Below are 18,151 nucleotides of genomic sequence, written 5' to 3' on the forward strand. Positions count from 1 at the left end.
TTAACTGTGCCTCTTTATTTGCACCACATCATTTACAGGATGTGCGAGAGCACCTGTGGGTCCAGTCTTGTTTCATGCCTGTGTAGCTGTGTGTCCAGCCACTGAAGGCAGCTCCTCCACGTAGGCAGCGGGAAAATGACCTTTCTTCCCATTTAAAGAGCCGAACCACCATCCTTCTTCTTTCTTCTCATGTAGGGTCACAATGTCTCCTGCGAGAATGCACACGGAGTTAGACAGATGGTTCTCTGCGCCTCGAGCACATATGCCAAGTAAGTGCGGGTACGAGTTTTGTAAGAACATTCTGTATCCGAGGAACTACTTGGTAACCGCTTTCTGCTTTTGATTCAGATGAAGCAAAATTTATTGAGCACTTTGCAGGAAATGGCCACAATACAGAGAATGCTAAAATGAGTGAAATAATGAACTACTGAGCCAAGAGTGTGCATAAAAACAGAATCATGAGCAGCACGTAGTGGTGCAGACCAGTGATCCCAACACTCAGGAGGCAGAAGCAGGTGGATCCCTGTGAGTTCGAGGCCAGCCTGGTCTACAAAGTGAGTCCAGGACAGCCAAGGATATGCAGAGAAACCCTGTCTTGAAAACAACAACAAAAACCCAAAACAAAACAAACAAACAAACAAAAAACCCCAAAAACCAGAATCATGGTAGAATTACACAGCTGACTCCATTCTTTGCACAGTGGATGAGTTGTCTGCAAACTCTTTCTTGCTGTCCATACCTTAAAGGTTACACATATTGTCCTTGATACTTCACTAGAAGTGGTCTCTACTAAGACTTTTCTTAAAATTTTGATAACTATCTATGTCACATCTGGTTTCAGTTTGAACTTTTGGCAGTTTCACGTAGAAATCTAGCCTCCATTCATTAATTCAGGTAACTTTAATAAAACACCAATTTGAAGATAATGTTAAGGAAATGATTAAATATATTTATATATTATAATATATTTTATATATTATATTTATATATTTATTTATATATTATATTTATATTTTATAATATATAATATTTATATATTATATTTATATATTATAATATATAATATATATTATAATATATAATATATATATATTATATATATTATATATATAATATATAATATATAATATATAATATATATTATAATATATAAATATAATAGGAATATAAGTATATTCCTAATATACTTCTTATCTAAGTTTCTGTTGCCTTTTAGAAAAGGTCACCATGATCTTAACAATTGTAAGCTTGATGGGAGGGAGGCTCAGCATACTTTGGTTAAGTCTCGGGCTTGAAAGAATTCTTTTTCTCTGGCCATGTTACTGTTTGTATATGAAGCATTTCCCTAAAGTCTTAGTCCCCAGAGGGTGGTGCTGTTGAGAGATGACTGGATAATGAGGGTGCTACTTCATCAATGCATTTATATTGAATGGCCTCTTCAAAGATCTTTTTGCAGGAAGGTCCCTGAAGGGCCTTGCATTTGAAGGGGCTCTCTTGTCCGTGATACTTCCCTCCCACCGCCTGGCCACCAAGGATTGGGCAGCTTTTTTCCATTGTTACAACCTTCAGCTGTAAATTTCTGCCTCCACGGACCTCAAAGATAGCCAAACAAAATGAAATGTTGGAAGCCAAGGACCAAAATAACCATTTCTTTTCATAATCTGTTTTTCTTGGGTGTTTTGTCACAGAACTGAAAAGGTGACTAACAGGCTGCTTTCCAGACATCAAAGTAGAAACACCCATTTCTGGACCCAACATCTCCTTTTCATTAGCACTATTCTCCCATGTCTTTTGTTCACTCTTCTGCTCAGGCTTGTTCTGAAGGTTCAGGTAATAGGCACAGTCTTTCTAGCTTCTCAGTCACGGCATCCTCAATTAAGTAGTTCATTATTTCGCTCTTTTTAGCATTCTCTGTGTTGTGGCTGTTTTATGCAAAGTGCTCAATAAATTTTGCTTCATCTGAATCAAATGCAGAAAGCAACGTTGCCAAGTGGTTCCTCGGATACAGAATGTTCTTAAAAATTCTTACCAACTCTTACTTGGGTCGGTAGGTTGTTTGATAAAATTTAAACAGATTCAGACAAATGACCTGAAATTATACTGTCAGCTCCCCCGAGCCTCTGGTGCTGTGTTTCATCGAAAAGAACTATACAGAATAGAAAGCGTAAGTGGGCTTTATAATCAAGAGACAGCTGATACAAACAAGATGATGGTTTAATGTAAACTTTGAAACCTAAGCTCAGGACCCTTAAGATCATGAGGCTACTCATGAACTCATGTATCTTTCACTCACAGAAAAGGAAAAGTCATTGTGTAGAGTAATCAGACAAGCCTGCAGTAATTAGAAAGTTCCCTCTAATCAAGAGCAAGCACAGAAGATGCTTGGTGCCTCATCCTTCTCAGCTATAAAACAGGAATAAACAGTATCTGTCTCAAAAGGTTCTGCGAGTAATCATTGAATGATATGCTTGCCATGGTGTCCAGCACATAGACACATGGAATGTAGCCAGGCATGGTGGCACATGCCTTTAATCCCAGCACTCGGGAGGCAGAGGCAGATGGATCTGAGTTCAAGCCAGCCTGGTCTACATAGAGAGTTCCAAGACAGCCAGGGCTACACAGAGAAACTCTGTCTTTAAACAAAACACACACAGAAAGAAAGAAAGGAAGGAAAGAAGAATTGAAGGAAGGAAAAAGAGATGAAATAATATTCTTCAAAACCTGTTTTGATTTTCTATTGTTATGGAAGCCATATCCTGGTTATCAATAATAAGCTTTCTCTTATGGCACAATTCTTTTCATGGGCACATTTATCAGTCTGTGCCTTATCTTGGACATCCAACTATAGATAACATGAGGAAAGTGAAGGCCGAACACTTGTACTTCTTTAAAAACATTGGTTTCTATAACCCACCAGGAAACACCTCCCTGAGAAATATTTCTGGCACAAACAGAGGGATCTGGTCATCTAAAGTGGCTCTAAGTTCTTTTCTGAGAAACGGATACAGACATTAATCTGGGCATCAATGGACTCCAATTCTAGAACATTCTATCACACTAAGGAAGACATCACTTTTCTGCAACTCTACCATCTGAAAGAAAAAAAGGTGGAGGTATATCCCTAAAGAACTCCCATTAGTGACATTCTGCCTCATTGGAGCAGTGTGAGGTAAGGGCATGACTGAGTTCTGAGTTCAAATCCTATACTGCCCCTGCTTGTCATTTTAGTCAAAGTACCTACCTTTTCTGTTTGTCGGTCTTCTCAGCTATAAAATGGGAATAAATAATGCCTGTCTCAGAGAGTTCTGTGAATAATAATTGAGCGATATGCTTGCAACAGTGCCTGACACATCAAAACACGAGAAGACCATTAGCTGTCATTATGTGAGCCTCAGTTTCGTGCTTTTTAGCTCTGTATTCTAAGAAGAATGACTGTAAACTGCAGCCAGCCATGACTTAATGCTGTCCCAAGAAGACAGGATTTTTATCCCCAGGAGGAATTTCAACCTGAAAAAGCAACTAAAATATTTGAGAATGAGTCTTACCTTTTTCCAAATTCAGCTCGTCATCTTGCCTGGCTTGAAAAGTATACAAGGCCTTGTAAAGATGGTTGCCGACTCGGGACACACCAGAGCCTAGAGTTTGGGATTAAATTGTAGTTACCATGATTACTTAGCAGGCAAAATTAAAACAGTCAGACTTTTCTTTGTTTAAGAGTATGGTGCATAGTTTAAATTTTCTCAAAAATGTCATAATTTTACCTAACACTCACTCCTTGGTTCGATAGCATCTGTAATACACCCAACATGTATATAAGCTATATGTTATATAACAACCAGATTGTAACAGAGGAACTAATAATTCTGGAGGAAAGTTTATCTTATACTAATCAAATGATGGTAATTTAAAATTATTTGCTTTCCACTTAAACATAGGTAATGTGTGTGGTAGCTGCATTTTTTTTTTTTAAACACACATGATCTGCCATTCAAGTAGAAGATAGGGAATATTTGGAGTTTATATTTGTTGCTTAGAGAACTGTTTCTAAAAGAAAAAAAAATCGCTGGTGACATTTGAATAGATTGATGGTCCTCAATGCCTTTGGTTATATTGAAACTCTTTTTGGTCCAAATCTAATGAAAAAAAAAAAAAAAAGACCCTGGAGATCTGAGATTATGGTATACAGTTGAGGGACGGACAACCACCATGTGGGTATATATGTAGATATATATGTATATGTGTGTATATATGTATATATGTGTGTGCTCATGTGCATTTGTAACCTCTCATGTTATAAAATGATTTTCCCAGCCTGTACTTAGTGATTCCTTCCTACCTTTTTTTTTTTTTTTTTTTTTTACATTTGAACACAAAACTACAGATGCTATCAAATTCATTACTCTCAACCGAGAGGTAAATTTCTTTTTGGTAAATATAGGCGAATATAGCTTAAAACTCATATTCAAGTGTAGCGCTGCGCTTTACCCATAGGACACGAACCATGGCTATTTTGGGCCTTGGGTTACCTGAAGGGGAAGAGCTTGGGTTGTTCTGCCCGCCCGCAGGTGCTCTGCTTGCAGCTTTCTCCAATCTGTTCGTCAAAAGAGGCCGGGATATTTTCACATACGTATGAGAGTGCTCCTGTTCAAATAGGTTTTTATGAAAAGAAAGTAATTTTAAACAACTGCGTTATAAATATTCATAAAACATTGTTCTCTGTATGTCATTTCCTTGGGATTTATGTGTGCATTTTTCTAATGGGGACAATGCATAAATAATCAAAACATTTCTAAGTCCTTCTGTGTTTAAGTTTTCTTGTTCCAAAGGCAAAATATTTTCAGAATGATAGGAGTACTGTATTTCATAGCCCCCATTTCCATTTGGACCTATATGTCTGAGCCTGATAGAAACATTTGTAGCAATACTTCTGGAAGTCCAAGTTGAATGGGCCCCCAGCAAAATGATTGAGGCCATTTTAGAGCTGCTGGCTCTCTTCAGAAAGAGTACTGTCCCTTCAGCACCAACTGTTCGGGTACAGTTCCCCCTTCTAAACACCAATGAAGCTAGCTACAAGCAATAGCTGTCTACATACGATTTCCAAAGAATCCAGCATTACACAGACACCTGTGTGCCACGGGTTTGAAATTGTATTCGCATTCTCCACGTTACGTCGTATTGTGCTAGACTGTACTGTGGAGTACAGTCCCACCGTGCCGGGAGGAACCTGATACCATAAGATCTTATAGTTTAGGTCTGTAGGAATACCCAAATTTCACGTCAGTAGAAATTTTTACAACAACACATTGTAAAGCTAAAGTTAAGGTATGAAGAGAGAGAAAAGAAATCTTAAGTTTTCCCTCACTTGCGTGGTTTGTTCTCATTTCAGAGGATGAGTTCGGTTGTGTTTAGCTTTCGGTGTGCTCAAAAGGAATGAAAGTAAGTTTATCTCAGTCGCTGCAGTAAGAACCTGGGGCATATGGCGCCTAAGTTATGGTGGGCTTTCTGCCTTGACATCCTTCTAAGCCCTCCCACTCTCCCTGGCAAGCCCCGTCAAGACATTCCAACGGATCTCAGCGTTACCTTTTCTTTCCACTTGAAAATGCAGGTACTACAGGGGTGGCAGGGCTTTGGCCTTTGCTCCAGATCTGCTAACACCGACGACAGTTTGTAGGAGTTTGCTTGCAAAAGGTCCAGTTTCAAGCAGTTCTGTGGACACATCATATGGCCGAGTGAGGAGATTTCAAGAGAACGAGGCACAGATGGTGAATAAAGGAATCTCAGGATACTATTCAAAGCGGAAAGAGCTCTAGAAACATACACTCGGCTCACACACAGATACACACGAGATTTCACTGGAAGGATAAGACCCTCAACACAAATGTATAGGGAAAGCCTTGGTTTGTCCACTTGTAATTACAGCAAAGAAAAGCAGTTGGATAAGCTCCTAAGTGGTTTGCGATGATGAACAATCTTTTTTCCTGAGGAATGAGAAAGGAAGTAAGTGTTGGCTGTGGAAGGTACTCTCAGAGCCATGAGACAATGTTTTACAATCAGTGTTTGTACAATGAGCAGTATCCACCAAAATGCATGGGAGATGCTTTTATTTAAAGAGGCACATCTTATCATCCAGAAAAAATTTTTTAGTAACACTGCTCCTCAAAACTGGAAACAATATTCAAGTAGGATTTCAGGGTATTTCAGTATAACAAGGAGTGATGCTAAGCTTCCTCATCTCTTCCTGTCTGGCTTTGACCTTGAACTAAAACTTAATTATTATTTCTTCTTTGGCTGTGTTCAGTTAGGAGCAATCAAATTATAGAATGAACATTAGGAGGATCTTCTGCAGCCCCACCCCTCCTTTTCTATCTCTCTTTTCTGTTTCTCCGGCATAGCACATGTAACCCTCCTGTCTCAACTAGACACTTACATTGCAGCAAGAGCCCCCAGTCCTCAGCACAGCTCACTACACCTGGGAACAGGCTCACCTAAAATGAAAGCCAAATGTCCCATACCTCTGGCGTTAAGCCCCAGCTGCGGTGCATTTAAAAGCATCAGAGAATGTGCTCAGGGAATTTCCTCAGGAGCAGTTCTTCTCAGAATCTGCAGCTATCATCTGCTCTGAATGCCTCTTTGCCAACATTCTTGAGTCAAATGTGGCACATCAGCGTCCAGGAGACAACGCAACCGGAAAGAATTTAAATGATGTCAAGCTTCTCCTCCAATAATTCTTTCCCTGGATACTACGAAATCCATCAGTACCACTGGTGTCCCTCTTCCCAGAGGTGAAGCTTGTCTAAGGGAGTTCTGTGGCATTTGGTATCCACTGAGTGAAAGTGTTGTCCCTGTTCATGGACATCATGAGTTCAGGGACTAACTCTTCCCTTTTCTTCTATGTAAGTCAGCTTAGTTTTTGAGCAAATGATGCTAATACGTGTTTGCTGCTGACAGTGACAACAAAACTCCATGCAAAGAAAACCGAAGAAACTGCTGCCATGCTTTTTATGGCTTTATTTGGGTAAATATCATTCGCATTGAATTAATTCATTGAGCATTTTGTGTCATTACAGAAAATATCTCACAGTGTATTTTATGTTTTCCTATAAATGAAGACATGCCATTGCAGTAGGATTTCAGACATCTGTTCCCAAGTAAACACATTTAGACCTTTCTTTTCAGAGAAAGTATTAGGTTCATTTCTGCAACAACCTTCCCATAAAAGGAAATCTATACTGAAAATATAGAATAAATTATAGCCAGTTGCATTTGCTGGCTTTCACCGAGCCACTATTGAACTCCCAAGTTGGGCTGGATTACGGGATACCTACTTCCTCAGAAGAATTAGGTTTCATAAGGAAAGTTCTTTTGGATTCTTGAATCCTCCAAAATATTACTAAAAATGTCTGCTCTTCCTGGATTCTTCTTGTATTGACTAACATGAACTCATTTCTCACCATTCAAACCACATCAAAATCCCTCTTCCAGCACCTTTCCACTCCCACCTAAATTCCTCCAAAATTTTGCCTCTACGATAGCTCCCTAAATAACCTTCTGAACATCCCCACTTAGCCCGGCAGACCTAAGACATGCATGCTCAGAATCTTACACTAGCTTATACAGGGCAAAATCACTCTGCAAAGAATGTTTCAAAACACAGTGAGGGTGTTCCCTTAAAATTTTTCTGGACATCATACTGAAAATGAAAAACAAAACAGCTTTGTGGGTATACTTTGCCATCATCATTAAAGGCAGATAATCAAGTTGAACAGGATGTCCATCAGTTTTTGACTCCTTCTCTGAGCACTGTGGTGGCATTTTCTGGACAGTGAGGACAGTGATGCATCCTCAGAAAGCTCTATAATTAAGTATCAATAGTCCAGTTTTGCACATGAGAACACTAACATCCCAGGTTTCTGTGACAAGCAAAGCTAAAGCATAAGATCAGCTTCTTTGAATGGCAACCTGGTGATTTTGGTCACTTGGCAGGGTTAAAGTGCCTGTGATTTCACTAAAGAATGCATCTATTCCAAGATATTAACCAACTGAAAAAAACAAAACACATCTCCTTAGATGCTGAAAAAGCGTTTTATAAAATCCAACACCTGTTTATGTTTAAAGTCTTGGAGAAATTAGGAACACAAGGCACATACCTAAATGTAGTAAAGAAAATAAACAGCAAGCCTATAGCCAAAATAAATGGAGAGAAACCTGAATAAATTCCACTGAAATCAGGGACAAGACAAGGCTACTCACTCTCTTCATATCTCTTCAACATAGTACATGAAGTCCTAGCTAGAGCAATAAGACATCTAAAGGAGATCAAAGGCATTCAAATAAGAAAAGAAGTCCAAATATTACTATTTGCAGATGATATGATAGTATACATGAGTGACCTCAAAAATTCTACCAGGGAACTCCTCCAGCTGATAAACACCTTCAACAAAGTGGCTGGATACAAAATTAACTAAAAAAACAACCACTAGTCCTCCTGTATACAAAAAACAAATGGGCTATGAAAGAAAGTAGGGAAACAACACCCTTCACAATGGCAAAAAACAAAAAACAAAACAAAACACCAAAACAAAACCATAAAGTATCTTGGTGTAACTCTAACCAAGCAAGTCAAAGACTTGTATGAAAAAAGCTTAAAGTCTCTGAAGAAAAAAATTGAAGAAGATATCAGAAGATAGAAAACTCTCCCATGCTCATGACTCAGTAGAATTAACATAGTAAAAATGGTCATCTTACCAAAAGCAATCTACAGATTCAATACAATTCCCATCAAACTACCAACACAATTCTTTACAGACCTTGGAAGAAAAATTCTCAATTTCATATGGAAAAATAAAAAACCCAGAATAGCTAAAACAATCCTCTATAATAAAAGAACTTCTGGAGGTATCTGCATCCCTGATCCCAAGCTGTACTATAGAGCAACAGTAGTAAAAACGGCACGATACTAGCATAGAAACAGACTGGGAATTAATGGAATCAAATCAAAGATCCAGAAATAAACCCACACACCTACAGTCACCTGATTTTTGACAAAGATGCCAAAACCATACAATGGAAAAAAAGATAGCATCTTCAACAAATGATGCTGGTCTAACTGGATATCTACATGTAGAAAAATGCAAATAGATCCATTTTTTTTTCACCCTGCACAAAACTAAAGTCCAAGTGGATCAAAGACCTCAACTTAAAACCAGACACACTAAACCTGTTAGAAGAAAAAGTAGGGAAGAGCCTCAAACTCATTGGCACAGGAGATAACTTCCTGAACAGAACACTAACAGCTCAGGCTCTAAGATCAACAATTAATAAATGGGACCTCATGAAACTGAAAAGCTTCTGTAAAGCAAAGGACACTGTCAACAGAACCAAACGATAGCCTATAGACTGGGAAAAGTTATTCACCAACCCTGTATCTGACAGAGGGCTAATATCCAGAATATATAAAGAACTCAAGAAATTAGACACCAACAAACCAAATAATCCAATTTATAAATGGAGTACAGAGCTAACCAGAGAATTCTCAACAGAGGAATATGGAATGGTGGAGAAACACCCAAAGAAATGTTCAACATCCTTAGTCATCAGGGAAATACAAATCAAAACAATTCTGAGATTCCATCTTACATCTATCAGAATAGCTATGATTAAAAACTTAAGTGACAAAACATGCTGGAGAGGATGTGGAGAAAGGGGAACCCTCCTCCATTGCTGGTGGGAGCGCAAACTTGTACAACCACTTTGGAAATCAATCTGCTGCTTTCTCAGAAAATTGGGAATAGCACTACCTCAAGATCCAGCTATACCACTCCTAGGCATACACCCAAAAGATGCTCCACCACTAAATAAAGACATTTGCTCAACTATGTTCATAGCAGCTTTACTTGTATTAGTCAGAACCTGGAAACAACCTACATGTCCCTCAACAGAGGAATAAATACAGAAATTGTGGCACATTTACACAATGGAATACTACTCAGCTATTAAAAACAAGGAAATCATGACATTTGCAAGCAAATGGTGGGATCTAGAAAAGATCATCCTGAGTGAGGTAACCCAGAAACAGAAATACAAGCATGGTATACATTCACTGATAAGCGGATATTAGCCGTAGAATATAAGATAGCCATATTAAAATCTACAGACCTAAAGAAGCTAAACACCAAGGTGGACCCTAGCAAGGATGCTTAAGTCTCATTCAGAACTGCAAACAGGATAGACACCAGAAGAGGTGGAAGAGAGGGAATAGAAAGGGAGCCTACTATAGAGGGTCCTCTGAATGGCTCCACCCAACAGGGGATGGAAGCAGATGCTGAGACTCACAGGCAAACTCTGGCTGGGCAGAGCACAGGGAGTCCAATGGAATAAAGGGAGGAGGGGATAGAAGGACACAGAGGGGACAGGAGCCCTACAAGGATACCAACAAAGCTAAAAAATCTGAGCCCAGGGGGTCCTGCAAAGACTGATGCACCAACCAAGAGCCATGCATGGAGAGGACCTAGACCCCCTGCTCAGATGTAGCTGATTCGCAACTCAGTCTTCATGTGGGTGCCTGAGTAAGGGGAGAAGGGTCTGTCTCTGCCATGAACTTGGTTGCCTGCTCTTTGATCACTTGCCCCTGGCGATGTGGCCTTCCCAGGGCACATAGGAAGAGGATTCAGGCAGTCCTGATGAGACTTGATAAGCTATGGGTAGATGGCAGAGGAGGAGAACTACCCCTTTCAGTGGTCTAGGGGAAGGGGATGGGGGGGAAGAGGGCAGGAGGGTGAGACTGGGAGGAGGCTTCAATCGGAGTATATAATGAATAAATTGTAAAAAAACATGTATCTATTTAGTAGGATTCTATTCAGAACACAATTGTGTCTCTCTTTTCGAGAAAGTAAGCATTTCTAGGTGGCAGGGGTTTTCCACATCCCTCAAACTGCCCGTGCTCATGGAGGAGCTGGCAGTCTCGGCTTGCCCACTCAGTTGTTCTGAATCAGAAGGAAGGAGCAGCAAACAGGGTAAGTGGGCTGAAAAGTAAACATTCTAAAAATAACCATGTCATCATGAAATGCACTCTGCAAATATTTACCTCGTCCATTAAGGCCTCCACATCTTTTTGGCTCTTGGCATCAGAGAAAGAGGAGGTGCTGGAGAGGGTATGAAGCTTTTCTTCCAGGCCTGAAAATAAAAACGCATTCTAGTCACCTTTCACCCACTTCTAAAGGGTCAGAGCAGCGGTCAGTTATCTTCAAAGAGATCCTGAAGGCGAGAAGTGATACCGGATGGACTTCTGAATTGCCAGGGGAGCTTCTCTATGTAGCTCTACCCAGTGGCTATGGTAAGAGAACATAGAGTTCATTTACTGCTACCTTCATCTGAAGAAATTTGAGAAATGCTGGTGTCTAAAGGGTCTGACTGAATTTTTCAAGCTGAGAGTTTGTGTTTCCTTCAGCCCATTCCAATATTCCTCACCTTTACACAGTTGTGCTAGGCTCTTCCTCCTTGTTCTTTCTACCTCTCTAGGGTCCTAGTTCCATCCAAATGAAATCCTGTGGTCCACGCTAAGAGGCTGGGCACTGGCTCACAAATGTGCAGCGTTTTGTTGTCTGTCCTGCTCTGGAATCATTTCACATGCTAACTGATCTCACCCCTCAGTATGGGAGTTAACGTGGGTAAGGGTTGTATGTTTTCAAAAATTAGCAAACAGACAGAAACGAAAGCCCCAAACCACGTGTAAATCACACATTGTCTCATTCCGGCCAAACAATAAAACGGTACGTCTGAAGCCCAGCAGTGAGCTACTTACACAGTTCCCATAAGTGGATGAAAGTGTCTTTTTACAGTTTCCTTTTGTTTATTTATTCATTTTTATTTTTTTTTTTTTTTTGAGATGGGGTCTCACTCTATCCCAGGCCGGCCTCCAAGTCACGATGTAGCCCAGCTTGGATTTCAGCTCACAGCATCCTTCCTGTCTCAGCTTCCTGAGTGCAGGGATTTCGTGTGTGTGTATGCACATGTGTGTAAGACATGTTGATATGGGCCACGGAGCACTCTTGGAGGTCAGAGGACACTTTGGTGGAACTTTCCCATCTCCTTCTACATGGGTTCCAGGGACCCATCTCGCATTATCAGGTTTCCAAGGCAAGCACCCTTACCACTGAGCCAGCCCACCAGCCACACATCCGACTTAATTTCTTTTTCCTTTTATTCAGCACAACTTAGATTTAAGGTGTGGTTCTTCGGAGGATCCCTGCCCTACTCCACAAAGGCAGATGAACCCTCACTCCCAGCAAAGCTTCCAAGTGTGAAGCATCTAAGGACTTTATCGGGAGCAGGCGTGGCTCAAGTGGGACTGGAGAATGGGTACATGCAAAGCCACCTGATCTGCTCTATGTAGCGAGACCCAGGCCAGCCACGCTTCTGTGAAGTGAGAATCACGCACCTTCTTTGTCTTTCGAGGCCTTTTCAATGTCTCTTTGCAGTCTCAACAGTTTGGGTTTTATTAAAGACTTCCGTCTCTCTTTATCCATTGTATTCCTTGGATCTTCTTCCTTTAGAAGGGGGGGGGGGAAGGACATTTAATAACAAGAAAAAAAGGAGAGTTTTTACTCCTAGGTTTTCTAAGACTCTCTCATTATATTTGGCGGTTTTAGTGTTACCAGAGGGGGCGAGACTGAAAGATGAAGATAATCCTTGCTTCACACACATTGTTCCACCTGCATTGAGCCTGATTAATAAGGAGGCATCTCATTCGCAATTCATCAATGCACAGCTGAGCGTTTTATTTCATAAAACAAATTCTTCTTGGAGGAAAAGATTTTCTATAGTGACTTCAGTTTTCTTGATAAATAGAGTATTTATAGGATCCTTCATGTTTCATGACATAATTGATATTGATTCGAGCTCAAGTCTTTTAATCATCCAGTCTAGGACCCTGTGTGCGCCTTGGGTTAAGACTGCGTTGGGAGTGGAAAATGTTTATTGAATGCCACATTGGCCTGGACTACTAGAGCTAGGACGCATGCTCAGCCCCAGAGGGCGCTTCCCTGGTTAGTTCCCGAAGCACAGCATTAAGAGAACCAGCAATTTAAGGCTGCATGTGGGCAGCAAAAGCAAGGCACCAAGGCTGTAGACTGGACCCCGACTTCTCGGTGCTGGTACTGTGGGATGAGCCACAGTACCTGGAGGTATGTGAGTTCTCACATGGATTTCTTCAGGGTGAAAAGAGGGCAAATGGTGCAAAGGAAGACGAGGGGGACACTGTACAGAGTCTACAGGAGCAATAAGTAGACTTTGAACAAAACTGGTAGAAGAAAATGTAGGCCGTGTCGGTTAGGCTAGAGGTTAGGACTAAAGCTGCCACGTTTGCGTGGCTTCGTTTTGCTTGGTTTCATTTTGAGACAGGATATCACTATTTAGCTCAGTCTGCTGGGTTTGAATTTACCCCAGTCCCCTGCCTCAGCTTGTCAAGTGCTGGCATTATACGTCAAGCCACAATACCTGGAAGTATGGGAGTTCTTCAGGGATGGATGAAAAGAAAAAAAAATAACTATGGGTCAGGGGTGGGGTGGGGTGGGGTGGGGTGGCTGAACAGCCCTGCCTTGGGTCTGTTGAGGACATCTAGCATTTAAACATGCATTGCCGGCAGCGCCACCTCCTAACATTTCAACAGAATCCTGGTCGAATGTCTCAGAACAGCCTTATTTTATTGACAAACGTTAGGCGACAATGCTGTTCTAAAACCTCACTGCGTTTATTTGTTTGCATGTGTCTGTGGTGTTCAGAGGATAACTTGTGGGAGTGGGTTCTTTCCTTCCACCGTGTGGCTCTTTGGAGTGAAACTTATGGACCTGGCAGCAAGTGCCGCTGCCCTCTGAGCTGTCCCGCCAGCGCGACAGGAACGTGTTAGTCACGGTTGGTAAGAGAACAGCATGCACATGTCGCTGGTCACCTGCGGGCTTACCCACAGGGTAGGAAGAAGGAAAAGGCATCATTCATTTCCATTCCCATCTTCCCCTTCCTTTTTGCTTAAGGATACGGTGCATTTCTTGTTTCATCCTTTTCCAAAGACTGACTAGGAAACAGCTGGTACAGGGAGAGGCATATAAAACCACAATCCTTTGAATATGGAATTTACAGAGTTTATGAATAGCTCCGCACTGGTGCTCCCAGTGAGGCACTCAGATTACTCTCCTGCCCAAGTAAACATCACAGCGCTGGATAAAAGCCATCCTTACTGTCAATGGCTGTGAAGTGAGACGCGCTGGAATGCTTAGCTTCAAAGCTGTCCCAGGCAAATCCCAGTCAGTTGAATTCTAGTGTACTGAAGTCTCTTCAAAGTCTTAAACCCCATGAGGATGTCAACTGAAGATGAACCATCCTAGCCCCTATATTGGTTAAATTTCCCTAAAAACCCTTATTTTGTTGACCAGTTAGGTGGTGGAGGCATTTTCATTTCTTGAAAGAAAACAGCAGATACCATCCTTATACTCCTGCCCATCCGAGGCTAGAGGCTGAAGAGTGCTCTCCCCTTGCATTCCTGTTACTTCCCTTTCTGCTTTGAGCAGGCATTGTTGCTAGCAGCACCCTTCACCTTTGCCAAGGTAAAAAAAAAAAAAGACTAAAGAAAACAACTGTCTGCTTCTGTGGCTTTTGGAAGCGGGGAAAGGTTAATCCTGTGGGAATTCAGACCTTTTCCCCATCTCTTCCCTTCCCCCCTCCATCCCCTGAACTCTGAGAAGGAGTACTGGTTCTTGGCTCCAGGTCCGTTGTATGTTTAATGCATGAATAGGCTGGCACTGCAGACCAGAGAGGGGCGAGAGCTGGGAGAGAGCTTGGAAGACAGTAAGTTCCAGCAGACTGCACAGGAAAGAGTTTCCGGAAGCCATTTTTACTGGTTATCAATCATCAGCTCCTAGGTACAAGCTGTGTAGCTCAGTGTGCTGTGCCTGATTACTATGTACAGGGCCCTAGGCTCATTCATTCCTTTAACCTCTAAAACAGAAAAGAAAAATCCAAGGCTTCTGAGTGCTGGAGTGCCAAGCCACTTGTGAAGCCGAGACATGAAGGCCACTTGAGTCCAGTACCTTGGAGGGTTAGGGAGGTTTGGTCTGGTTTTTCAGATGTGTGTGTATGTGTGTGTGTGTGTGTGTGTGTGTGTGTGTGTGTGTGTGTGTGTGTTAGAATCAGCTAAAACGGCAAGCTCCTAGAGGACAAAGAATTTACTCTAAGAAGCTGAGTATGTAGCTTACATCTGTAATACAAACACCCAGGAGGTTGAGTACCAGTCACAAGATGACTGGGCTCTCAGAGAAAAACGAACAGTTTTCAGCAATGAAGGTTCCTATAGCAGGTTGCTATAGGTCTCAGGCTGTTTGGTCCTAGTTTTTCAAGGGTAGGACTTTTTTTATTTAAAAAATGCTCATGTTTTTCACATCCGGGACTTAGATCTCTGTTCACCTCGTCCTTTGTGTAAGGGTTGTACTTACTAACACAGAGACAGTGATAAGCAGGCACTTCTGAGACAGAGCACTGTTCTTTCTCACGAGTGCTCTGGCTTTGGGTCTTTTGGGCCACTCATCCAGAGGGAAGCAGGCTGCCATGCGTTGCAAGGCGAGAGACGGAGAAATGCACATTGCAAACATGAGATGTGTGATGCGCTCGTGTGTGCACGCACACACAGGTGGAGGTAGGAAGGGAACCTATGGGCGGGGAGAGAGGGGCGAAGGAATCCGAGAGTAAGGGAGTTCGTGTGACATGAACGCAGAAGGGAATACGATTTTGGAGGAGGTAGAAGCATAGCAAGCAAAGGGAGAGGAAAAATAAGAGTAAAAGATAATGGCGTCTGTGTATGATGAGGCTATAATGAAATCACTTTCTATGAAAAGAAATGACATTTTGAATTTTCGGCCTCTGAGGATTACCAGAGCCCTGCCAAGCCACCCGAGTGAACTTGGAAATTAAGCTTTTCCTCGTAGAGCTTTGAGATATCGGAAGTCCTTCACCCTTGCCGTGTGAGGGATTCAGAGGCCCTGACCCCTGTAAATTGTGTGACATCAAATGTTAAGCCAGTAAATTTGGAGTCAATTTACCATTTGTGTAGAAAACCAATTCAACAGTCTCTGATAGATCACTGACCACGTCTGCCTGGGATCACGCTCAGAAAAGACTGTGGTGATTTAAATGTCCCTCAAAGTTTACGAGGTAGAAATCAGCCCTGCCTTGCCAGGCAGCAGCTCACCCTCTAATCCCAGCACTTCAGAGGCAGGGGCAGGTGGAGCTCTACGTTCAAGGCCAGCTTGGTCTGCAGAGTGAGTTCCAGGACAGCCAGGGCTACACAGGGAAACCTTGTCTCAGAAAAGCACAAGAACTAAGAAGATGGCCTTTTAGAGGAGATTAGACAGCAGTGTTTTCCCTCATGAATGGACTAATATCATTGTCCTGTGGAAGAGTTTGTCATAAAAGCAAGTTCAGCCTTTGCTCTCTAACCTATGTACTGCCATCTTCCTGTCCTGTTATGATGCTTCAAGGAAGACCCTGGATGGACTCACTCATCCAAGATCTCCCAGCCTCCAGAACCGTACTCCAACTAAGTTTGTAATCTGTCAGTTACCAAATCTGCTGTATTCTATCCTGGCAGCACGTGAGACTGACGAAGCCAAAGACCCAGCAAGATTCTAAAACTTGGCTGGCCTTTCTTCACCTCACAGGGAGTATCACTGCAGTGGTAACCCATAGAGTATTTTTTATGACTATTTATGCCACTGCAGACAAAAATAACCTTTTTATTTACAAAGGAAGAGAGTCCCACCCATGCCTGTAATCCCAGCCCTTCGAGAGGTGGAAGCAGGAAGATCAAGAGTTGAAAGGTCAGTTTTGGGCTAAGGGAGACTGGTGGGAGGAGACACTATTTCCTTTAGCATTGTTCTCCGGACTCAGTCAGGGCTAAGCTGCCCTGTTAAGGGCGCTTCCTGCCACTCCACACTTACAAAGTAGTCAGTCAGCAGGAACTTGGATTTGTTTTCTGTAGACAGAATTGCAGCCTCTTCCACTAGGGCCCGGATGTCTTCTTCAATGTCCACCTTGCTGATGGCACAGTGGATCTGTGTGTGACACTGCAACACCGAGAAAAGCAGAGTGGGTTTTCCTGTCAGCCTCACCACGCACACCAGAAATGGAGCACGCTCTGCTACTCACTGTGGTCAGCGTTTGTCCAAAGAGAGAAATATGCTGGTTGTACTGGTTTAAGTTATTGCATAAAAGCTGAATTCTCTCCTTCTCCAGCTCCAGCATGGTCTGAAGAGAATGAGAAAGGAGGGAAGATCTAGCATTGGTTACGAAAAGCTGGTCACCCCTCCCACACAGTCACCCACCGCACCATGAGACAGCCTGAGCAAACTGTCCTGATTCGCCTGCCTTTCGCTATGGTACATCCACACTGCAGTGCAGGGAGATTCCCAGGGTAGGGAATCAATCTGTCCTAACACCCCTATTTAAGACGGATTTAACTCATAAGCTTCCCTGTGATCCTTCGCCCTCACCCAGCATGTCGGCAGATGCTACAAGTTACCTGCTGTTTATAAAAAAGGGGGACAAAGAGAAAAGAAGACAGAAGATGCAGCTTTGATGTTTTAGAGGAGACTAAAGCCCAGGAAAATGAGTCTGCGTGCCTTTGAAATGCCTTTAGATACCGAATACTTCCAAAATTGTTGCCAATACAAGCAAGGCACATCCTCCTGCCTGTCTCTGTAGGAGTGAGGATGACGTGATGGTCCATGGTTTCATCGAAAGAAGAACTGGAGACAAGAGCTGATTAAAAAGAGGGCTGGCGAGATGAACTGACAACCTCTGCTACATTAAGGAAGGAGAAGACCAAGTCCCAGCAATGTCCTGCGGCCTCTACGTGTTCTTGGTGGCACGAAGGCACGGGTGTCCTCTGTGTGTGCGTGTACACACATGTGCACACACACACACCATTTTTAATAATTGGTAATAAGAAACAGACTTATTTATAGTTTTGTCCAGAACTAGGGAAGGAAAAATTCTCAGCTTCTTCTGGGCCTTGTTTTCAGTAGTGTTGCAACTCAGAAGAGCAAAAACAAAAGGGGTTGGGGACAGAGGTCAGCACTTACGAGCGCTTGTACTTCCAAAGGTCCTG

General features: G+C 42.2%; 1 protein-coding gene across 2 annotated transcripts in view; it reads right to left on the reverse strand.

Moving 5' to 3' along the window:
- Nostrin (nitric oxide synthase trafficking) overlaps positions 1-18,151 on the reverse strand; it is a 60,421-nt gene continuing 42,270 nt past the window's right edge. For both annotated transcript variants that reach the window (XM_055600742.1, XM_055600741.1), the window contains 8 exons: positions 17,191-17,289; positions 16,983-17,108; positions 12,437-12,545; positions 11,084-11,172; positions 5,581-5,706; positions 4,527-4,641; positions 3,546-3,635; positions 1-209 (listed from right to left, as the gene is read on the reverse strand). In XM_055600742.1, coding sequence (XP_055456717.1) covers positions 73-209; positions 3,546-3,635; positions 4,527-4,641; positions 5,581-5,706; positions 11,084-11,172; positions 12,437-12,545; positions 16,983-17,108; positions 17,191-17,289 — 891 coding nt within the window. In that variant the 3' untranslated portion in view covers positions 1-72. The remainder of the gene's footprint in view (positions 210-3,545; positions 3,636-4,526; positions 4,642-5,580; positions 5,707-11,083; positions 11,173-12,436; positions 12,546-16,982; positions 17,109-17,190; positions 17,290-18,151) is intronic.

This window comes from Psammomys obesus, unplaced genomic scaffold, assembly GCF_907164565.1.
Source record: "Psammomys obesus unplaced genomic scaffold, mPsaObe1.curated_primary_1811, whole genome shotgun sequence".
Lineage (NCBI taxonomy): Eukaryota > Metazoa > Chordata > Mammalia > Rodentia > Muridae > Psammomys > Psammomys obesus.